We start from the raw sequence: 23221 nt of genomic DNA, 5'->3' as shown, positions 1-23221 counted from the left end.
AGTTGTCAATCAAAGGAAAATTGTGGACACAAAGGGGTCTTATAAGAAAGATTTGTCAGCCTGGGGGCTGAAAGGAAGCTCCCAACTCACTTTCGTTGAGTTGCAGGGCCTACTTAAAGGGAGGGTAGGGAGGAGACTGTGAAGATTGCCTGGATGGAAGTGCAGGGACTCAAGGCAGAGAGAGGTGTCTGGAGCTTGTGGGATGGGACAGGGCAGCCTGGGGGGCCTCTTGGTCCCAGGGCCACCTGCTGGGAGGACTCTTGGCTGAGTGGAGTCCTCCACAGAGCTCCTTGGGACGACATAGCAGCTGAAGCAGCAGAAGCCAGGCTGAGAAATGAGGCTGCAGCAGGTGTCCTGGACTCTCCCCCAGGGAGCCCTGAGCAGGGAGGCCCAGACCCAAAGGCCTCAGCTCCTGACAAACAGGGGCTCTGGGCTCTGAGCTGGAAAGGGAGGGGCACACCGCCCCCTGGTGGCGGACAGGGGCACTGCAGCCACCTCCCCAGTCACAGACACAAGCAGTCAGGGCTCTGTGCAGGGAGTTTATTGGGGATAAGGAAGGTGAATGAGGATGAGGGCTCAGTTGCTGGCCATGGTCTCCTGAATCCAGGGTGAGATTTTACTGACTCGGGTGAACACTAGCGGTTTTTGGGTGGGGCATGCTTCACTTATAAATGACATGACGCCCACCAGGGTCCGGACTTTTTTCTTCCTACAGACCAAGGGGGCTCCAGAGTTGACCTGTGGGAGGTAAAAAGACACGATGCAGTAGTGGCCAGAGGGCTCTGTAGTCCAGCAGCGGAGATGTCATTTCAACGGCAGCCCAGCTCTGCCTCCTTCCACTGTACAGGGAGAGGGACTTAGACTGTGGCTTCCAGATCTGGAAACTGAGCCTGGATGTGGCTGTGAAGGGGCTCACAGGGTCACCATTCCCATGCCAGGTAGTCAGGTACTGTACTGGGCCCTTTGAGTGTTGGTCTTGGCTCCAAGGCCCAAATCAAGAATCTGGTAGTGGGATCTGGGCAAGGAGAATTCCAGCAGCCTGACCGAGACAGTAGCAAGAGGTTGGTTGGGGCGATACTTACTTCCCAGCAGGAGACACCATTGTCTCCTGCACAGATCTTGGCATCCGTGATTGACTTGCCCCAGTGCTTCCTGCACTCAGAGTTGATCAGGAGAGGCACCATAGTCCGCTGCAGCTCCATGGACTGGCTGGTGTCTGCACAGAGAGAGGGCCAAGAAGCATCAGGACTTATTTCTCCTAGCCCATGTGAGGGCCCAGGGCCATGATACCACCTTCCAGGTCCCCATCTTTCTGTACAAGCATCGGGAGGTTGGATAGGAGATCACCACCCCTTTAGATCTGAAGATTCAAAGGGCCACAGTCTTTGTGATGCTACTAGGGAGAGGACGTTCCAACATAGTTATAACACAAGCTCTGGTGCCCGACCAGTGTGGACGGGGCCCTGCCAGCCCAGAGAGGGCTCAGGGACAGTATTGCTCTCCCCAGGGGTGGAGACTGACATCCTTCTGGCAGGAGAATGCTTTATGGTGGTGACAGAGAAACCTATTCCCTGCACTTTGTTCTGGGATGCTGTCCTGGGAAGGACAAGCCAGATAGCACTGACTGGGCACAGAGTGAGGATGTTAGGGGACTTCATCACCATGGGCCAGTCCAGGAGGTACTGAGACTCAGAACCCAATTGGCCCAGAACCTGACCCCCAGAAAAATTTAATAGGAAGCTGGAAGCAAAAACATAGGCACAGAGGGCACCAGGGATGGGCCGGCTGTGTCTTCGGGGACTCAGAGGTCAGGGCGCCATGGCCACGTGGCCGTGTGCCTGCCAGGTGCCATTAGAAGGCTGTGGTGGGTGGGAGACACGTTTAACACACTGCTCTGATTTGGACAAAGGCAAAGCTGAGTCCCACGGGCCCTTCCCTCTCTTCTAGTTGCAGAACTGACCCAGGTCCTGAGTGCCAAGTCCAGTCACTCACCATTAGGGTAGGTCAGCGCCCAGCCCATAGTGCCGCACAGGCGCCCAGAGCGGAAGCTGTCGGAAGCTGTGGGCAGGAGTGCCGGGGACACTGTCTTGGAGAAGCGGGCAGGGCTGGCCAGCTTCAGCAGAGCGATGTCACTGTCCACGGGATTCAATTTCAGTTGGGGGTATATAAAAACCTGAGTGAAAAACAGCAGAAGAGGAGAGAAAGGAAACTGGGGTGGCTCCTTCAGGGGATAAATACAGGGGAACAAGGACTGAGACCCGTTTGCCAGCCCATGTCTGTCTGTACCTAACGGGTCTCCTCCTCTGATCCTGCCCCCTAAAGCTTCACAGACCTCCCAGAGCAGGTGCATGGGGTCTGGCTTACCTTGGCAATATTCAGGATCTGGATGTCTTCCCTACCTGAGCGGGACTCATACAGCCCAGTCACAACCAAGTCAGCTGTCCTAGAGAAAGCATCTGTGTAAGTAAGGATTAAGGAGGAACCACTCCCCCAACTCTCCCTGTCCCCCACCCCCGGCCCTAGGACCCTTCCTGGCCTCACGTGACATTGCAGTGGGCGGCTGTGATCACCCAACTTTTGTTGATCAGGGAGCCCCAACAATACTGGATCCTAGTGGGCGTCTGCAGAAAGAAGGCCGGTCAAAAGAGACAGGACGCAGTCACACCCCAAGTAGCCCCACTGCCTCAGGGGTAGGGAATGTGCCACTCGGGTGCAGACTCCCCTCACCATCACAGCCATGAGCCAGGGCGAGGAGCCAGGACGAGCGTCTGTCCCATTGATGATCCTAGGTTGAATGCTCAGCTCTGAGCCATTGACAGGGGTCCCAAAGCCTGGGGTCACAGGGGGAGGCAAGAGGGGGGAGGTCCAGTCAGTGTGCAGAAACCTGCTGCACCCTCAGCCAGCACAGCACCACCCACACTCCCTCCTGGCACCCAGCACCTAGGCTGGAAGACACACCCCTGCCTGCTGGCCTGTCACCCCCAGGGATGCAGAGGGACAGGCGGCTCCATCTGGGTCCCCCTGGCCAGAGGAGCAGACTCAGGCTGAGGAAAGAGGGTTCCCTGACCCCACATGCCTGCTAAGACCTCTGCCCCTCTTACTTTCCCTGGCTCATTTTCCCAGGAAATGAAGAACATTTCTGCTACCTCACAGTCGATCTCCCCCAAGAGATGTCTATGGCCAGAGTGATAGAGGAAAAATAGTGAACTCCAAGTCATGGCCCCTGGACATGTAGCTTAGGGACATGACATGAGCTGATTTCCTGTGCTGGACTGTCAGATATATTGAAACCATTCATGTGAGAGATTATTTTAAAAGATAAGGCTTTAACTCCCCGCCATAAAAGCTTTATCAAGGAAAGGAAAGCAGAAGGGGGGAGATGCCACTCACGGCCCTTGACTTATGCAGGACACGTGCTAGGTCAGGACACGGGATCCCCAGCAGCCCCAAGGGTGTGAGAACTCGGCCACAAGAAGAGAGGGGGGCAGGGCCAGCCCCTCCCAAGCCAGGCACCCTCAGGGTCCCCCAGGCCTTGCTCCAGGCATCATCTTCCTCCGTCCCTGGGGACAAGGATATGACCCAGCCACTCCCTGAAGGGAGACTCCAAACATTTCCTCCTCATCTTTCTCCTAAGAACAGAAAACCCCCAGCAGGAGCTGTGAGCGGCGCCCCCTGCAGGCGCGTCCTAGCAATGCAGTGGGGCTGGTCCCTGTGCAGGGAGGGACCTGAGGTCTCACCCCATTGGGGACAGCAGGGAGGGAATACAGGGAGGGACCTCCCCCCACGGAGCCGGCTATTCTGGGTGAGCCCCAGGGGTGAGTGTGGAAGCCTGCACAGAGTGACTCAGCAGAGGCCCCTGTCCAGGAGAGGGGCGGGTGCAGGAGGCTTGCTGAGCCTGGTGTGGGTCTCAGAGAAGTCGCTAAAGCAACTCTGGCAAAGGAAACATTTCAAATTCCTGAGCACAGATACAAAGGCATGATATTAATTTGTCTTTTGTGTCATTTTTAACCAACCATTTATTGAGTGCCCAGTCTGGCACTGAATAAAATCCTTAGGGTGTCTCCTGACCACCTCCTTTCAGACCCTCTGGGCCAACCTGAGCCACTGGGCTCCATCCTCTGAGGCCCAGAAGGTTCTACTCCATCCCTGGCACAGCTGTGAGGGCTCAGAAAGCTCAGAGGGCATCTCTCCTCCTGCAAAGTCAAGCTCACTGTCTGCACTGAGGCTGAGGACAGGTGAGGGGCTCAGAGCACCTCTCGCCTGAACCAGAGGGCTCACCCAGCAGAATACTAGTACACCAGGGGATGATTGATGCCAGGTTACTGGCGCTGAGAGTCCTCCTTCCCAGTCTCCTCCCAGTGCAGGCACATCCCTCAGACCCTAACACTTACCAGAACAGGCCCCGATGAGGATGAAGCAGAAGAGAAGCCCAAGCAAGGCCATGGTGCTCAGTCAGGGACGGTGGGCCGCCAGCTCTGGGGTTTCCCGGGAGCCCTAAGTCCCACCCAGGCCCTCTGGGCCTCCCTGACCTGAAGGCCACTGTCTTCATGGTCAAACCTGTCTTTGAGTAGGTCACCCCAGGTCACCCCGCACCAGAGAAAAGGGCAACTGCCTGGCTCACTGTCACCCATCACCCTTTCCCTGGGGGAAGCTCCCAGCTGTGGGCCCCGCAGGCCCTGGCGCCATCATGGGGCGGCAGGTGCTCACAAAGACTCATGTAAGGGAGCCTCACCCAGGGCACCCAGAGTCAGCACCCAAGACTCAATTGCAACACAGACCTCAGAGCCAGGACCCCAGGCTGCCTTTCTATCTGCTCAGGGAAACTCCCTGAGGCCCAGCCCCTCAGGAAAGGGCCGCGGAGCCTCCCAGACACGCAGGCTGGAGTGTAGCAGGCAGGACAGTACCTCACAGGCTTATTCCAATTTTCTCTTTAAAATTCACCATTTAGGACCATCATCATGAAATTCCTAATATTTCCAAGTGAGGTTTTATAAACTCACCATAAAAGGCCCACTGAGAGTAGAAAGCTCTGGGCTGATGTCAGGACTGGAGGGGAGCCAGGAGGCCAGGAGTGGGGTGTCCCAGGCCCTGCTCTGGGGGGGACACAGCCTCCTGCGTGTCTGCTGGTGACTTTACACTGACTTGCTGCAGCAGGAAGACCGCGTACCAGGAAGATTACATCTTTTTATCAATCCTTTTTTTTCTTATATCCATATTCTTATATCTATATTTGTGAACATTTCACCTGGGTTCTAGGTGTTGTTTTTTAATTTAAGCATTTTGTACATCTACCAACTAGAAGCTACACTTCGCCTCATCTATGAGGACCAGGAATCAGCCTTTTCTGGTCAATTTCATATGTGCAAAGTGGCTGTCAGTTGTTTAAATTCCGTGTTCTCAGATCTATGAAGGAGAAAATTTTTCAATTTCATTACCCACTAGCATTCTCCTAATTCAATGACTAACCTGTACATTGGTGATCGCAGATTTTGTTATATGGTTCTGTGGCCCAGTCTCTGTGTGAAATAACGAACCACCTACAAGCACTTCACTGTATCTCAAATTAATTGGGAGTTTTTCATTCAGTAATTGGCCTACTGAAAATATCCACCTTTGATTAGATCTACATGAGGCCACAAGGAACAGGTCACAGGGCTTGGGTGGAAATTGCTCTTGTATTAGCTTCAAGCTCCCTGTCTAACCACCATGGAGACTCCATTTGCAATTAGCAGCAGAGACCACATAAAGGCACAGAAGCCCGAGATCCCCCGGATCGGGGGGAGGTTGCCTGGTGCCAGCTGACCCCTGGAGCAATTAGGACCCAGCCCTGGCCAGGTGAGACCTGGGCCAGACCGCTGTCAGGGTCCTTGTTTATTAGATAATTGTTCAGCTTGTCTGGGTGGGACAGGTACCCTCTGCTCTCACACAGAGCTCAGCACCAGACTGAGCTCAGGTGAAGAGGAGCTAAGTTTGCAGCCAGAACTGTCAGTTTCCTCCAGAGAGGGCCGGTCTTGCATGTGGTTCCCTATACTGAAAACACCTCATTAGCAATTAGCCCCCCTCTTCAGGGGTGCATGCTCTAAATAGGGGCCATGCATCTGCCCCACCAAAAAGGCAAAACAAGTCCCTTTATGTGAGAAATGTCTATAGACACTCTCCTTAGAGAGAGAGTGATTCCCGAAAATCGCTTTTTCATAAGATTACAAAAACTCCCCACCTACCCACGCGCACCTAAGGACAGAAGCAGAGACTCCAAGCCCAGAAGCCCTACACCCACCCTGAGGCAGGACGCAATGTGGGTGGAAGGCAGAGAGAACCCTCCGGTCTCAACTCTGCTCTGCTTCCACCTTCTCCTCCAAGTCCGCCCTTCCAGTGTCTCGCCCCTACTTCACCCACTTCCAATGTCTGTCACCCCGCTGCTCCCAGAGTCCCAGGGGACTGGCTGCTGCAGGTCCTCCTGGTGCCTGAGGTCACCTGGAGTGGGGCTTGCTGGGAGCGTCCTGCTGGGGAATTTTCATTCAGTTGCACAACTCTGAAGTACATATCGGGACTGAGAGAAATTTAGAGCTCCCATCAATATTTAGTGAGGAAATAAATGTCATTCACGAAAAAATAAGGGAAAGCTCTAGAGAAACCTTGTCTAGTTGAGGGAGTTTTAAAACTAAAAGTACAGAAACAAAATAAAATCATGAGAGATGATGGCCCGGCTGTTACAAATCCTTATTTATACACTGGACAGATGAAGTCAAAGATGTTCATATGTTTAACTGTGGACATGAGAAACGCTGTGGCATTTCCAAGTTCTGTGTCCTTACATGCAACCTGTAAAACATCAGCTTTGAAGATAATCAAGGGTTTGCTTTTTTTACATTTCACAATGACAGATCTGATAGAAACAAGGAGGGAGAGAGTCACCGGCAGAGTAACTGCTGGGCCAGAAAGATCCACAAAAAGGGTTTTGAGAGACTGACCGGGGTGAGTGGAGGGCAGACAGAAGCCTCCTCTGCCCCCTTCTTGAGTCCCGCCCATCTGGCCTGGGTCTTCACAGAACAGAACCTCTCAGAGCTCCCCCAGCCACGTCCTCTGAAACAGGCCTCGCTCTACGCATGGCTGAATGGAGCCCAGGACTTGACACCCCCTGGGTCACCCCGTCCTCCAAAAGCCTTAGCAGGAGAGAGGAGCTTGTTCAGCCTGTGGGTCTTTGTTTCTGCCCTTGTAGGGAACTGCTCCCTGCTGTGTTCACAGAATATGAGAGAAGAAGGTGATGGCATGGAAACGCCTCCTCACCCAGGCTACCCTCAAGTCCTGTGAGGGTCAGCTCTGGGTCTGCTCTAGAGTCCATATACTCTCCACACCTTTCAGCAGAATTCAGAGGGTCTCCAAGAACACCGCAAAGCCCACCCTTCACACATCCCCCCTGGGCTTCATGGAAGAAGCACTTGGCCGTGGAAAAACAAGCATCTTTAGTTCTGCACACTTTCTTAAGATTCAAAAGTTTCTTTCAACTGCACATTTAAGGAGCTGTTTTACCTGAAGGAGTAAATAGAAAGTTTCACTTAAAAAGTTGAATTAGAGATAATGTCACGACGCGTAGCATAGGAGTCTGGGTGGGTCCCCAGGCCTGAGCAGGTGCAGGGGCAGTGATGAGCTGGGGGTCTGGCTCCCCTCACATCCTGGGCTCAGGCCCTGGTGCCTCTGGCCTCTCCTCTGTCTGCAGGACGCACTCCCAGGACTGTGGACACTGCAGACCCAGCCAGACCATGGGAGCCTGGGGCCTCGGCTGCCCCCACAGAACCTCACAGGGACTTGGAGGCCAATGGGTGCAGAGACACAAACCATCTCAGCAAACCCTTCTGTCTGACAGCCGAAGTGAGGCTCAGGGACCCAGAGCAGAGTGAAGAGAAGGGTCAGGGCACAATGGACGGGATGGAGGGTCCTCAGGCTTTGAGGGTGGCCTGGTAGCTAACTTAGTGCAATGAACTTAAGTAACTTAGTGTAGCTAATTAATGTTATATCAAAAGAAATAATTCTATAAAAATGACATAGAGAAGGATAAAGGGACGGGGAGACTCCCATCCTCACAGACTGAGATTGAGTATGGAGAAGATGTCACAGCCCATGTGATCACCACGTTGGAAGTGATTCCTCCAAGGTCTATATGACACCAAAGCACAAGCAACAGGGGAAAATAATCATTACTTGTTACCTGGTAAGAAAAGGGGGAGACAATGAGTGGGGTATCCCCGTTGACAGCCCAGCCAGAATGATGGTCCAGGCCTCAGGCCTCACGTCTGGGATGCTCATGGAGACCAGCCTGCACCCCAGGCAGGAGCCTGGCCCCTACAGCCTGTGTGGGACTGATGTGAGCCTGTCCAGGTATCATATTCGGTTGTCAATCAGAGGAAAATTATGGACACAAAGGGGACAAAAAGAAAGATCTGTCAGCCTAGGGGCTGGAAGGAAGCTCTGCCAGCTTCTGGCTCAGAGTGAGTGTGCAGGACCTGGTGAGAGGCAGGGAAAGGAGGAGACAGAATGGGTGGTCTGGGGTGTGGGGTGCAGGGTCTCAAGGAAAAGAAAGGTCTTAGGGCATATTATAAGGGACAAGACAGCCTGGGTAGCTATCTTGGTCCCAGGACCCACACTGCTGGGAAGAGGACTGCATGTGCTGGCCTGGAACATTCCTGCCTTCCACAGAGCTCCTCGGGACAACCCAGGAGCCAAAGCAAAATAAACCAGCCTGAGAAAGGAGGCTGCAGCAGGGGTGTGGACTCTCCCCCAGGGGCCCCTGAGCAGGGAGGCCCCGACCCAAAGGCCTCAGCTCCTGACAGACATGGGCTTTGGGACCCTGAACCTGGAAAGGGAGGGGCACGCCGCCCCCTGGTGGCGGACAGGGGCACTGCAGCCAACTCGCAGTCAAAGACACAAGCAGTCAGGGCTCTGTGCAGGGGCTTTATTGGGGATAAGGAAGATGAATGAGGATGAGGGCTCAGTTGCTGGCCATGGTCTCCTGAATCCAGGGTGAGATTTTACTGACTCGGGTGAACGCCAGTGGTTTTTGGGTGGGGCATGCTTCACTCATGAATGAAATGACACCCACCAGGGTCCAGACTTTTCTCTTCCTACAGACCAATGGGACTCCTGACTCGACCTGTGGGAGACAAAAAGACACATGTAGGAGAGAAACTGGGAGACAATCTGGCCTGTCCTGCAGGTCAGGTGTCTCTGTAGACCATCAGCGGAGATGCCATTTCAACAGTAGCCCAGCTCTGCCTCCTTTATCGTGTTGGGAGAAGGACTTGGACTGTGGTTTCCAGATCAGCTGCAAACTGAGCCTGGATGTGGCTGTGAAGGGGCTCACAGGGTCAGAACCCCCATGTCGGGTAGTCACATCCTTTGGTGGGTATGTTAAGTGCTGGTCCCCACTCCAGAGCATGATCTGATAGTGAGATCTGGGCAAGGAGAATTCCTGCAGCCTGAGCAGACAGTAGTGAGGGGCTGGTTGGAGAGACACTTACTTCCCAGCAGGAGACACCATTGTCTCCAGCACAGATCTTGGCATCTGTGATTAATCTGCCCCAGTGCTTCCTGCACTCGGAGTTGGCCAGGAGAAGCACCACAGCCTGCTGCAGCTCCCTGGACTGGCTGGTGTCTGCACAGAGAGAGATGGGCCAGGGGACTCAGCGCCTTCTTTCTCCTAGCACATGCTGAGGGCTCAGGCCATGATACCGCCATCCTGACCCCAGCGTCCTGTACCAGCAAAAGGTCCAGGACAGAGCGCGGTCTGTCTGCTCATATGGCCTGGGCCTGCCAGCCCAGGAAAGTGGGGTGCAGTGGAAGCAGCTTTGACCCAGAAAAGGGGACTGAACACATCCTTCTGCAGGATCCCACACTTGTGGTGTTGTTTCTTCTCTGGATTGCTAGCCTGGGGAGCAGCCAGGTAACCTGGCCAGGGCAGGACTCAGGCTGTGGGGGAGACAGTCAGGGTCAGCCCTGGGGAGGGGACACCAGGATCAAGGCTCAGTGGCCCAATCAGTCCAGAACCTGACCCCCAGGAAAATTTAATAGGAAGCTGGAAGCAAAAATATAGGCACAGAGGGCACCAGGGCTGTGTCTTTGGGGAGTCAGAGGTCAGGGCGCCATGGCTGTGTGGCCGTGTGCCAGGTCCTGAATGCCAAGTCCAGTCACTCACCATTAGGGTGAGTCAGCGCCCAGCCCATGGTGACGCACAGGCGCCCAGAGCGGAAGCTGTCGGAAGCTGTGGGCAGGAGTGCCGGGGACACTGTCTTGGAGAAGCGGGCAGGGCTGGCCAGCTTCAGCAGAGCGATGTCACTGTCCACGGGACTCCAATACAGTTGCGGGTATATAAAAACCTGAGTGAGAGTCGGCAGGCGAAGGTGAGAGAAAGGAAACTGGGGTGGCTTCTTCAGGGGACAGGTACAGGGGAACAAGTAAAGGACTGAGACCCGTTTGCCAGCCAGTGCCTGTCTCTGCCGCTGAAGGGTCTCCTCCTCTGATTCTGCCCCCAAAGCCTCAACAGATGCCCCCCAAGGGCATGTACACAGGGTCTGGCTTACCTGGGCAATCTTCAAGATCTGGATGTCTTTCCTACCTGTGGGTCGTTCATACAGCCCCGCCACAACCACGTCAGAGGTCCTAGAGGAGGCAGGTTGGGAGCCATTAATGAGGAAACCCTCCCCCAACCCCCGTGCCCCTAGGGCCCTTCCTGGCCTCACGTGATATTGCAGTGGGCGGCGGTGATCACCCAGTTCTCATTAATCAGAGATCCCCAACAAAACTGGATACTAGTTGCAGTCTGTAGAAAGAAGTTTGGTCAAAAGTTACAGGACACCAGTCACAAACATAGCATAACCCCACCATCTTGGGGATGGGTGGACCCCTCCCAGGCGCTGACTCCCCTCACCATCACAGCCACAAGCCAAGGAGAGGAGTCAGGAGTTTCTGTCCTGTTTCTGATGCTGGGTGTAATGTTCAGCTCCGTGTCGCTGGCAGGGGCCCCTGAGCCTGGGGTCACACACACAGGGGAGGAGAGGGGAGAGGGAGGAGGGCCAGTCAGTTGCAGAAATCTGGTCGTACCCTCAGGCAGCACAGCACCACCCCCACACACCCTTCCTGGCACCCCTTCATACACCCCTGCCTGCTGGTCCAGTCACCCTCTGAGGGATGCAGAGGACAGGCAGATTCCCCTGCCCAGAGGTGCAGACACAGGCTGAGGAATCAGGGGCGCCTGATCGCGAGTCCGTACTGGAGATTCATCCCTCTCTGCCTCTACCAACGTTTTTTCCCTAAGTAGTGAGGAACAGGGCACTCTCTGTGCAACAGGTTAAAGGATAGCTGTATATAGCTACCACAGCCACTGCAGCATGAGTTCAGTCCCAGTGAGGTGACCCATATGGTGGGGCAGACTTCTACTGCACACCTGCTGCTCCCCTCAGCAATGTATTTCAATACATCCACCTGTCCTGCTCCCCACTCTGTCTCTGGTGAATCTTCTCACGTCCCATACATCTGACCTCCACCCCAGCTTTGTGTTCTGTATGCATACATTTTAAAAATCTTTTACAAAATTGAAATGGGGAACAAACTCCTTCTACCCTCACAGTCAGTGCTCCCCAGGAGATGTCTGTGGGTCAGAGGTGCAGAAGAAAACAGTAAACTACAAGTCACAGGTCTTGGACACTTAGCTTAGGGGTATGACAGAGCTGATTTCCTGTATGAGACTGTCAGACATTCTGCATCCCTTCATGATTCTGATGATCTTTATTTAAAAAGTTAAGGCTTTGGGCCCTCCCTGGTGGCGCAGCGGGTTAAAGCACTGCACTGAGAAGCTAAAGCCACTTCTGCATGAGTTCAATTCCCGCCTGCCCCGGAGGTGACCACATGGTGCGGCAGACCTCTCCTGACCCGCCCGCTGCTCCCCTCAGCAGTGTACTTCGTCCATCTGCCTGTTCTGCTCCCCACTCTGTCTCTGGTGAAGCCTCTCACCGCCCCTGAGCCTCTGGCGTGTACCCCAGTTCTGTATGCACAAATAAATAAATCTTTAAAAAAATAAAAAAAAGTTAAGGCTTTGACTCCCCACCATAAAAGCTTCATCAAGGAAAGGAAAACATAGGGCGAGGTGGTCGTGAATGGAGGCCACCACGCAGGTCCCTTTATAAATGCAAACACGTTTGCTGGGTTGGGACACAAGGTTTCAGGAGCCCCAGGAAGGCACAGGAAGGAAGGGGGGCAGGGCCAACCCCTCCCAGAGCCAGGCACCCCCAGGGTCCCCCAGGCCTTGCTCCAGGCAGCCTCTGCCCCTGCCCTGGGGCCAGGGACATGGCCCTGTCACTCCCTCAAGCTGAAGACTCCAAACATGTCCTCCTCATCTTTCTCAAAAGAGCAGAAAACCACCAGCAGGCGCTGTGAGCGGCGCCGCCTGCAGGCGCGTCCTAGCAATGCAGGGGGCTGGTCCCTGTGCAGGGAGGGACCTGAGGTCTCACCCCAGTGGGGACAGCAGCTGTGACAACACAGGGAGGGGGTACAGGGAGGGGCTCCCCCACGGAGCTGGCTGCTCTGGGTGAGCCCCAGGGGTGAGTGTGTGAGGCCTGCAGAGAGTAACAGGCAGGGACTCAGCAGAGGCCCCTGTCCAGGGAGGGGAGGGAGCAGGAGGCTGCTGGGACTAGAGGGGATGTCAGAGGAATTGCTAAAGCAAATCTGGCAAAGCTAACATTTCAAATTTCTGAGCACATATACATGGGATTTATTTTGTCTTTTGTTTGGTTTGTGACCAACCATTTATTGAGTGCCCAGCCTGCCAGCTGAATAAAATTAGAGAGGGGGCCTCAGGGTGTCCCTGACAACCCCCTTTCAGACCCTCTGGGCCAACCTGAGGCACGTCCTGGGCTCCATTCTCAGAGGCCCAGAAGGTTCTACTCCCCACCTGGCACAGCTGTGAGGGCTCAGGAAGCCCAGAGGGCATCTCTCCTCCTGCAAAGTCAAGCTCACTGTCTGCACTGAAGCAGGTGAGGGTCTCAGAGCACCTCTCACCTGAACCAGAGGGCTCACCCAGCTGCACCCTCAGGACTTCAGAGCGACTGAGTGTGAGTCCTCCTTGCCAGTCACCTCCCTACCCAACAGGTCCCTCAGACCGTCATACTCACCAGGGGAGGCCCCGATGAGGATGAAGCAGAAGAGAATCCCGAGGAAGGCCATGGCACTGCGGTCAGGTGGGTGTTGGGCTGCCTGCTCTAGGCCTGTTTACATCCCCCAGGAAACCTAGTCCCACCCAGGCCCTCTGGGCCTCCCTGATCTGATGGCCACTGCCCCCATGGTCAGACCTGTCCTGACTGGCTCCAGCCCAGGTTGCCCAACACCAGGGAAAAGGGCAGCCACCTGGCTCACAGTCACCCATCAGCCCAGCAACCCCTGGGGAAGGTCCCAGCTGCGGGCCCCAGAGGCCCTGGCGCCATCATGGGAGCGGCAAAGACTCATCTAAGGGACCCTCATCCAGGTGTCTGGGGCATCCAGAGCTCAGCACCAAGGATTCAATTGCACAACAGCCCCCAAAGCCCGGGACCCCAGGCTGCCTCTCTACCTGCTCAGGGAAACTCCCTGAGGCCAGAGACACAAAGCAGGCCCAGCCCCTCAGAAATGGCCTCAGAGCCGCCCGGACACACAGCCTACAGCATAGGAGGCAGGATAGTACCTCAGGGGCTTATTCCAATATTCTCTTTAAAATTCATCATTTAGTCCCTCCCTGGTGGCACAGCGGGTTAAAGCACTGCACTAAGAAGCTAAAGCCACTTCAGCATGAATTCGATTCCCACCTGCCCCGGAGGTGACCACATGGCGTGGCAGACCTCTCCTGACCCGCCCACTGCTCCCCTCAGCAGTGTACTTCGTCGATCTGCCTGTTCTGCTCCCCACTCTGTCCCTGGTGAATCCTCTCACCCTCTGCATCTCTGGCCTGTACCCCAGTTCTGTATGCACAAATAAATAAATCTTTAAAAAAAATCACCATTTAGGCCCATCATCATGAAATGTTTTCAAATTAGGTTTTATAAACTCACTATAAAATACACAATGAGGACACAGAAAAAACTGCACACTGGTGTCAGGACTGGAGGGGAGCCCAGGAGGCCAGGAGTGGGGTGTCCCGGGCCCTGCCCCAGGCGGCCACAGGACCAGCCTGTGCAGACACCTCCTGCGTGTCTCCTGGTACTTTACACTGAATGGCTGCAGCAGGAAGACTATGTACCAGTAAGATTACATCTTTTTTTAATCTTTTATTTTCTTATGTCCATATTCTGCAGATTTTTGCACCGTTCACGTGGGTTCTTCTGGACTGTCATTTTTTTTTTAATTTATATGTGCATATAAGACCTGGGGTACAAGCCAGAGGTATGGTGGGGGTGAGAGGATTATCCAGAGACAGAGTGGGGAACAGAGCTGATGGATTGACTGAAGTGCACTGCTGAGGGGAGCAGCGAGGGAGGCAGGAGAGGTCTGCCGCGCCATGTGGGTCAGCTCCCTGGCTGGGCAGGGAACTCATGCTGCAGTGGCCGTGGAGAGCTTCATCGTGCTGTGCTTTATTTAACCTGTTGTGTCACCAGGGAGCTACAAGCATATTGTCTCTTTTTGCTTAATTTAACAATTCTGTACATATGCCAACTAGAAGCTATACTTCCTCACATCTGAGGACCAGGAATCCTTTTTCCCATCAATTTCTTATATGCAAGGTGTCTGTCAATTGTTTGAATTTGATTTTCTCTGACCTACCAAGGAGAAATGTTTCAGTTATCACTTTACGTTCAGGACCCACTAGAAGGTCAATGCACTATGATTACCTAAATCCTCAGATAACAAGCCTGCCTTCCAGCATGTTCCACGGCAGTGCCCATATCCCACCTATCACAGTTTCCAGAGGTGGCTCAGAGGTTACATTACAGGACTGCTCCTTGGCCATGGACAGCTGTCCAGGAACAACACTATCTCTTGGTAGTCATAATGGAAGGGACACATATTTTTGGTGCCCCTCAGGGGACCCTACACCCAGGGGGAGGCCTGGTCTCCTCATCCCCAAGCAGCAAGGAATTCCGTCTCCAGTCCAGGGACATTCAGTGACCACTCACAGGAATCACTTGGAGCTTTGGGACCAGCCCTAGGACTCCCCTTCATTGCCCCTTAATTGGTTCCTAATAGGCTGTGGGGTGCCGGGTTCTTCCCAGGCCTGAGCTTTGGGGCAGCAGAGGCCGCCCTGCCCCCCAGACAGACAGGTGCCCTGGGCCACAGGACAGGGGCAGACACCCTGTGGGGGCAGGAGCCCAAGAGGACAGGGACACCCCCACATCCCCATCCCCTGGGGCTCTGGGTGGGTCCAGGCCTGAGCAGGTGCAGTGATGAGCTCGGGGTCTGGCTCCCCTCACATCCTGGGCTCAGGCCTTGGCGCCTCTGGCCTCTCCCCTGTGTGCAGGACGCGCTCCCAGGACTGTGGACACTGCAGACCCAGCCAGACCACGGGAGCCTGGGCCCTTGGCTGCCCCCACAGAACCTCACAGGGACACTGGGTGAGGAGACCCAAACCACCTCAGCAAACCCTGGAAACCTCAGGACTCAAGTGAGTCCCCAAGGTGACTGGAGGGCGGGCAGATAAAGGGTGGAGAAAGGGACGGTGAGACCAGGGGCCAAATAGACAGGGGGGCAGGGAGGGTTCCCAGGCTCTGGTGGTGGCTGGTGTCTCAGAGGCCACTGAGTGCACAGATTCAAACCAACCACAGCAAACCCTGAAATCTGACTGCAGAAGTGAGAATGGGGGACCCAGAGCAGAGTGACAGCAGGGTCAGGGCTCAAGTGGACTGGATGGCAGGTCCTGAGGCTTTGAGGGGGCCTGGTGTGGTAAGATTCACCTAAACAGGGGTCACCCAGTGCCCCTAAAACTGCATGTTACGTCAATGTTTGTAATTTTGGAGTAACAGAAACAAAAGTGAAAAGGATGAAGGGTTAGGGAGACTCCATCCTCACAGGCTGAGATTGAGCATGGAGAAGATGTCACAGCCCGTGTGATCACCACGTTGGAAGTGATTCCTGCCAAGGTCTATATGACACCAAAGCACAAGCAAAAGGGGAAAATAATCATTATTTGTTACCTGGTAAGAAAAGGGGGAGACCCTGACTGGGGTATCCCCGTTTACAGCCCAGCCAGAATGACGGTCCAGGCCTCAGGCCTCACGACTGGGATGCTCATGGAGACCAGCCCTGCACCCCAAGCAGGACCCAGCCCCTGTGGGACTGAGCAGGAGCCTCATCAGGTCTCAGACTCAGCTCCAAACAGAAATATAAAATAATGGAAACAAAGGAGACGGAGAAAAAAGGGGTATAGGCCTGTGGGGCTGGCAGAAACTCTCCGCTCCTCGGTTCAGACTGAGTTAGTACAGGGCCTAGGTAGAGGCAGGGAAGGGAGGAGGTGGCATCAGTGGTCTGGGGTGGGGTTTGTATGGGGATAAAGGCATAGCAAGGTGCCTGGAGGGAAGGGAAGGCCTACCTGGGGGCGCTCTTGGTCGCAGGACTGTGCTAGGAAGACTACATCACCTAGCCTGGAGCACTCCGGCCTTCCTTGGACAAAGCCACAAGCCCAAACAAGAAGAAACCAGGCTGAGAAGTGAGGCTGCAGCAGTTGTGTGGACTCTCCCCCAGGGGCCCCTGGGCAGGGAGGCCCAGACCCAAAGGCCTCAGCTCCTGACAAACAGGGGCTCTGGGCTCTGAGCTGGAAAGGGAGGGGCACGCCGCCCCCTGGTGGGGGACAGGGGCACTGCAGCCACCGCCCCAGTCACAGACACAAGCAGTGGGGGTCTGTACAGAGGCTTTATTGGGGATAAAGGGTTGAATGGGAGGATCAGGACTCAGTTTTGTTCATGGTCTCATGAATCCATGGTATGATTGTAGTGACGCGAGTAAACAGCAGCGGTGTATGAGTGGGACATGTTTCGCTCATGAATGAAATGACGCCCACCAAGGTCCAGGCTTTTTTCTTCCTACAGACCAAGGGGGCTCCAGAGTCGACCTGTGGGAGGTAAAAAGACACGATTCAGTACTGGCATATGTGAGAGAACTTGGGTGATGACCTGGACAGTCCTGGGGGCCAGGAGGCTCTGTAGTCCAGCAGTGGAGACCCCATTTCAACGGCAGCCCAGCTCTGCCTCCTTCAGGGTATTGGGAAAGGGACTTGGACTGTGTCTTCCAGATCAGCTGAATTGAGCCTGGACGTGGCTGTGAAGGAGTTCAAAGGGTCAGCACCCCTATTCCGACTGTCAGGTCCTGTATGGGCCCTTTGAGCACTGGTCCCGGCTCCAACGCCCAAATCAAGAATCTGGTGGTGGGATCTGGGCAGGGAGAATTCCTGCAGCCTGAGCAGACAGTAATGAGGGGATGGTTGGAGAGACACTTACTTCCCAGCAGGAGACACCATTGTCTCCAGCACAGATCTTGGCATCTGTGATTATCTTGCCCCAGTGTTTCCTGCACTCGGAGTTGGCCAGGAGAGGCACCACAGCCTGCTGCAGCTCCCTGGACTGGCTGGTGTCTGCACAGAGAGAGACGGGCCAGGGGACTCAGCGCCTTCTTTCTCCTAGCACATGCTGAGGGCTCAGGGCCACAGAACTGCCATCCCTGGTCCCCAGCTTCCTATACAAGCATCAGAGATTGACAAGAGACTCTACTCTGTTACATATTTGACAAAGGGCCACAGTCCTGCACAATGATGACAGAGCCCTGCGGACCCAGCCTGTGTGGCGGGCCCCGGTGAGCTTCTCATCAGGGAAGGGTGCTGATGTCCACGTCAGAAAACCCACTCTGGGGCGACAGTAGCCTTCCCACTGCCACTTCCTGGCAGCTGCTGTCCTGGGGAGCAGCCAGGTAACCTGGCTGGGGCAGGACTCAGGGTGTGGGGGAGACCGTCAGGGTCAGCCCTGGGGAGGGGACACTAGGATCAAGACTCAGTGGCCCAATCAGTCCAGAACCTGACCCCCAGGAAAATTTAGTAGGAAGCTGGAAGCAAAAACATAGGCACAGAGGGCACCAGGGATGGGCCGACTGTGTCTTCGGGGACTCAGAGGTCAGGGCGCCGTGGCCACGTGGCCATGTGCCTGCCAGGCGCCATTAGAAGGCTGTGGTGGGCGGGAGACACGTTTAACACACTGCTCCGATTTGGACAAAGGCAAAGCTGAGTCCCACGGCCCTTCCCTCTCTTCTAGTTGCAGAACTGCCCCAGGTCCTGAGTGCCAAGTCCAGTCACTCACCATTAGGGTGGGTCAGCGCCCAGCCCATGGTGACGCACAGGCGCCCAGAGCGGAAGCTGTCGGAAGCTGTGGGCAGGAGTGCCGGGGACACTGTCTTGGAGAAGCGGGCAGGGCTGGCCAGCTTCAGCAGAGCGATGTCACTGTCCACGGGACTCCAATACAGTTGCGGGTATATAAAAACCTGAGTGAGAGTCGGCAGGCGAAGGTGAGAGAAAGGAAACTGGGGTGGCTCCTTCAGGGGACAGGTACAGGGGAACAAGTAAAGGACTGAGACCCGTTTGCCAGCCAGTGCCTGTCTCTGCCGCTGAAGGGTCTCCTCCTCTGATTCTGCCCCCAAAGCCTCAACAGATGCCCCCCATGGGCATGTACACAGGGTCTGGCTTACCTGGGCGATCTTCAGGATCTGGATGTCTTTCCTACCTGAGTGTGGTTCATACAGCCCTGTCCCAACTAAGTCAGATGTCCTAGAGAGAGCAGCTGGATAAGGATTAAGTAGGAATCACCCCCCACCCACCCACCCCTGGTCCCTAGGACCCTTCCTGGCCTCACGTGACATTGCAGTGGGCGGCGGTGATCACCCAGTTCTCAGTGATCAAGGAGCCCCAACAGAACAGGATCCTATTGGCATCCTGTAGAAAGAATTCTGGTCAAAAATAACCAGTCACACACGCATGGTATAGCAACCCCACCACCTCGGGGCTGGGTGACCCCAGTCAATTACAGACTCCCCTCACCATCACAGCCACAAGCCAGGGCGAGGAGCCAGGACCTGCTTTCGTCCCGTTTCTGATGCTGAGTGTAATGTTCAGCTCCGGGTAGTTGTCAGGGGTCCCAGAGCCTGGGGTCACAGGGGGAGGGGACAGGGGGAGGTCCAGTCAGTCTGCAGAAACCTGTTTGTACCCTCAGCCAGCACAGCACCACCCACACTCCCTCCTGGCACCCAGCACCTAGACTGGAGGACACACCCCTGCCGGCTGGCCTGTCACCCCCCAGGGATGCAGAGGGACAAGTGGCTCCATCCGGGTCCCCCTGCCCAGAGGAGCAGACTCAGGCTAAGGAATCAGCCCTCCCTGCCTCCTACTACCTTGCTGGAGACCACTTCCTGGGCTCCATCCTCTGAGCCCAGATGCATTTCTGCCCACCTGGGGCCACTGTGAGGGCTCAGAAGGCCCACAAGGGCCACTCTCCTCCTGCAAAGTCAGGTTCACTCTGTGCACTGAGGCCAAGTATGGGGGAGAGGGACTCAAAGCGCCTCTGGGCTGAACCACAGAGCTCACCCCAAGAAACTCTCTGTACTCCAGGGAGAGACTGATGTCTCAGAGTCCTCCTTCCCAGCTTCCTCTAGGACAAGAGGGCCTAGGAACTGACACTCACCAAGCGAGGTACTGACAACTATGAAGCAGGAGAGAAGCTCCAGCAAGGCCATGCTGCTCAGTCAGGGACGGTGGGGCCGCCCTCGGCCCCTTTATAGCCCTCATTTACCCTAGTCCCACCCAGGCCCTCTCAACCTGCCCTGACCTGCTGGCCATTGTCCTCATGGTCAAACCTGTCCTGGACAGGCCCAGCCCGGGTCACCCAGCACCAGGGAAAAGGCAACTACCTGGCTCACTATTGCCCAGCACCCCGGCAACCCCTAAGGGAAGCTCCCAGCTGTAGGCCACAAGAGTGCCTGGCGCCATGTGGGGATGGCAGGTGCTTAGCAAAGACTCACTTACCAGTGACTCTCACCCAGGTATCTGGGGCAGACACCCAGAGTTCAGCACCCAGGACTCAATTGCACAACAGCCCCCAGAGCCCAGGACCCCAGGCTGCCTCTCTACCTGCTCAGGGAAACTCCCTGAGGCCAGCGACACACAGCAGGCCCAGCCCCTCAGGAAAGGGCCTCAGAGCCGCCGGGACACGCAGGCTGGAGCACAGGAGGCAGGACAGTACCTCACGGGCTTAGCCGCATCCCTGTTTCTTGAGAACTCACCATTTATGACCCGTCATTATAAAATTCTTAACTTATTTTCAAAAGTGGATTGAAACTCATCATAAAGGGCCCACTGAGGATGCAGAAAGCTCCAGGCTGATGTCAGGACTGGAGGGGAGCCCAGGAGGCCAGGAATGGGGTGTCCCGTGCCCTGCCCCAGGGGTGCCACAGGACCAGCCTGTGCAGATGCCTCCTGCGTTGTCTGCTGGTCACTTTACACTGAATTGCGGTAGCAGCTACACTGTGCACCAGTAAGATGACATCTTTTTTCAATTCCTTATTTTCTTATTAGCATATTCTGCAGGTTTCATGAAAGCATCCAGTTGGGCTCTGGTGTTGTTTTCCACTCAGCCATTTTGTACAGATGCCAAGTAGAAGTTACACTTCCTATCATCTGTGAGGACCAGGAAACAGCCTTTTTTAGTCAATTTCATGTTGAAAATAGTAGCCAATTTTTTAAAAAAACTTATTTATGTGTGCATGCAGAACTGGGGTACAGGCCAGAGGCTCAGGGGCGGTGAGAGGCTTCACCAGAGACAGAGTGGGGAGCAGAACAGGCAGATCGATGAAGTACACTGCTGAGGGGAGCAGTGGGCGGGCCAGGAGAGGTCTGCCACACCATGTGGTCACCTCCAGGGCAGACGGGGATCGAACTCATGCGGAAGCGGCTTTAGCTTCTTAGTGCTGTGCTTTAACCCGCTGCGCCACCAGGGAGGGCCATAGTAGCCAATTATTTAAATTCCAATTTCTCTGATCTACCAAGTTGGCAACTTTTCAAACATTAGCAGAGAACTTTTTGTTGTTCTTGTTCCTTTTTGTTTGTTTCTCACGGAACACCCGTAGTTTGCTGACTAACCTGTGCATTGGTGATCTGTGGACTTTGTTGTACAGTTCTGTGGTCCAGTGTCTATGTGAATAACCACTTACAAGTGCTTCACTGTGTCTCAAATTCATTGTCTTAGTTTTCTATTCAGTAATTGTCCTAGTGAAAATATCCACCATTGATTGAAGGTACAGAAGGCCACCAGGAACAGGTCACAGGGCTTGGGTGGAAGTTCCCCTTGTATTAGCTCCATGTCTAACTCCATGGAGACTCCATTTGCAGTTAGCAGCAGGGACTTTGTGAAGGGCCCAGAAACCCCCGGACCTGGATCAGGACAGGTGGGCGCCTGGTGCCAGCAGGCCCTGCAGCAATCAGGACCCAACCCTGGCCAGGTAAGACCCTCCTGGGATGCACCTGTCTCAATGTGAAAGGTCCTTAGTTAATTAGGTAATTGTCAGGTGGTGGGTGGACAGGTTACCCTCTGCTCTCCCAGAGAATTCAGCTCCAGACCAGGATACTCAGGGAAAGAAGAGTGCGTTTGTAGCCAAAAATCTGGCTTTCTTCAAGAAGGGCCTTTTCCAGCAAGTGGTTCCCTAATACTGAAAGCATCTCAGTTAGCAACTAGCACTGCACCAAAGGTACCCAGAAACCCCACTCCTCAGGGGTGCATGCTGTAAATAGGGGCCAAGCATCTGTCCCACCAAAGGCAAAGCGAGGAGTCTCTCCCATGAGAGATTTCTGAGTCGGTGTTCTTAGAGACAGAGTGATTGCAGAGAAATCGTTTCTCCATAAAATTCCAAAAATTACCCATCCTCTGATGCGCACATAAGGACAGAGCAGAGATTCCAAGTCCAAATGCCCCACACTGCCCTGGGGCAGGACAAGGTGCGCCCTGGGGTCTCAACTCCGCTCTCTTTCCACCTTCTCCTGGCCTCCGCCCACCTTCTCCTCCAGGTCTGTCCTTCCAGGTCTCCCCTTTTTCCACTTCCAGTGGCACCTGCTGATCCAAGAGCCGCTCACTCAGGAGCCCTTAGCGACCAGCTGCTGCGGGTCCTCCTGGTGCCCGAGGTGGCCTGGAGTGGGGTTTGCTGGGTGTGTCCTGCTGGGGAATTTTCATTCAGTTGCACAACTCTAAAGTGCATATGGGGGCTGAGAGAAATTCAGGGCTCTCATCAGTTATTAAGGAAATAACCGTAATGAAGGAGAAATTTTTAGAGAAATCAGCCTCTAGGCTGAGGCTTTTTTACAAACTAAAGTACAGAAACATTCTGAAAGTCTCGTGAGCTGTGGCCTGGCTTTCTCACTGCTCACCATTAACCTGGGCCAGTGACAAGCTGCGCCCGAGGGCCCCTGTGGACGCGGGGACTCTGCTGACTCTCCCCACCGTGCGTCTGGGCACGCTGCATGGAAACCTCAGATTGCAAGAAAAGCAAGGCTTTGGCTTTTTACATTTCACAATGAGAGCATTGATAGGCAAGGAGGAAAAGCGAGGCACCCGCCTGGACACAGGCGGACAGGAAAGTTGCACAAAAAGGGTTTTGCAAGAGCTGACCGGGGTGAGTGGAGGGCAGATAAGAAGCCTCCTCGGCCCCCGTGTCCCCCTCCTGCCCCCTCCTGCCCCGTCCTGCCCGTCTGGCCTGGGCCTTCATAAAAAAGAAACGTCTCAGAGGTGCCCCCGGCCCTTGTCTTTTCAAACTGGTCTTGCTCTAAACACGGCTGAGCAGAGCCCAGAACTTGACATGCAGGGACTGACTCTTCCTTATTTCAGTGGTTTCCTCCTTGTCCCAAAAGCCTTAGCAGGAGAGGACACTTGTTCACCTGCGGGTCTTTGTTTCTGGCAGGAAACTGCTCCCTGATGTGTTCACAGAATATGGGAGAAGGTGGTCATGGGCATGGAAACTCCTCCTCACCCAGGCCACCTCCAAGTCCTGTGAGGGTCAGCTCTGGGTCTGCTCTGGGGTCCTCACACTCAGGAGGGGGCCCTGGAACCCTGCAAAGCCCACGAATCTCACACCCACTATATATCTCCACTGAAGAAGCACTGGGCTTTAGGAAAACATCCGTCTTTAACTATGCACTCTTCCTTCAGTATCCAAAATTTGCTTTGAAATGCAAATTTCAGGAGCTGTACTT

The 23221-nt window shown here is 54.7% G+C and overlaps 1 protein-coding gene across 1 annotated transcript; it reads right to left on the bottom strand.

Annotated features, from left to right (window-relative positions):
- Positions 1-576: 576 nt before the first annotated feature.
- LOC101624359 (transmembrane protease serine 13-like) lies at positions 577-19719 on the bottom strand. The gene is made up of 17 exons (XM_012730463.1): positions 19668-19719; positions 19028-19131; positions 18843-18922; positions 18679-18757; positions 18294-18474; positions 17445-17578; positions 10734-10813; positions 10575-10653; positions 10190-10370; positions 9516-9649; positions 6222-6231; positions 2728-2831; positions 2542-2621; positions 2365-2443; positions 1993-2173; positions 1083-1216; positions 577-738 (listed from the first exon to the last, which is right to left on the bottom strand). Exons 1-17 carry the CDS (start codon positions 19717-19719, stop codon positions 577-579), a joined length of 1854 nt encoding a protein of 617 aa, XP_012585917.1.
- Between the last annotated feature and the right edge of the window lie 3502 nt (positions 19720-23221).

The sequence above is a fragment of the Condylura cristata genome, unplaced genomic scaffold, assembly GCF_000260355.1.
Source record: "Condylura cristata isolate star-nosed mole 26May11 unplaced genomic scaffold, ConCri1.0 scaffold00028, whole genome shotgun sequence".
Lineage (NCBI taxonomy): Eukaryota > Metazoa > Chordata > Mammalia > Eulipotyphla > Talpidae > Condylura > Condylura cristata.
This window is presented reverse-complemented; position numbering and strand designations above follow the sequence as displayed.

Bases quoted from the DNA above. Each gene is read 5' to 3' on its own strand.
- LOC101624359 (XM_012730463.1), bottom strand. From the start codon at position 19,719: ATGGCCTTGCTGGAGCTTCTCTCCTGCTTCATAGTTGTCAGTACCTCG. The intron at 10,654-10,733 runs GTGAGGCCAGGA...TGCCTCCTCTAG, and splicing joins GCCGCCCACTGCAATATCAC to GACCTCTGACGTGGTTGTGG. The intron at 10,371-10,574 runs GTAAGCCAGACC...ACTCTCACTCAG, and splicing joins AGATCTTGAAGATTGCCCAG to GTTTTTATATACCCGCAACT.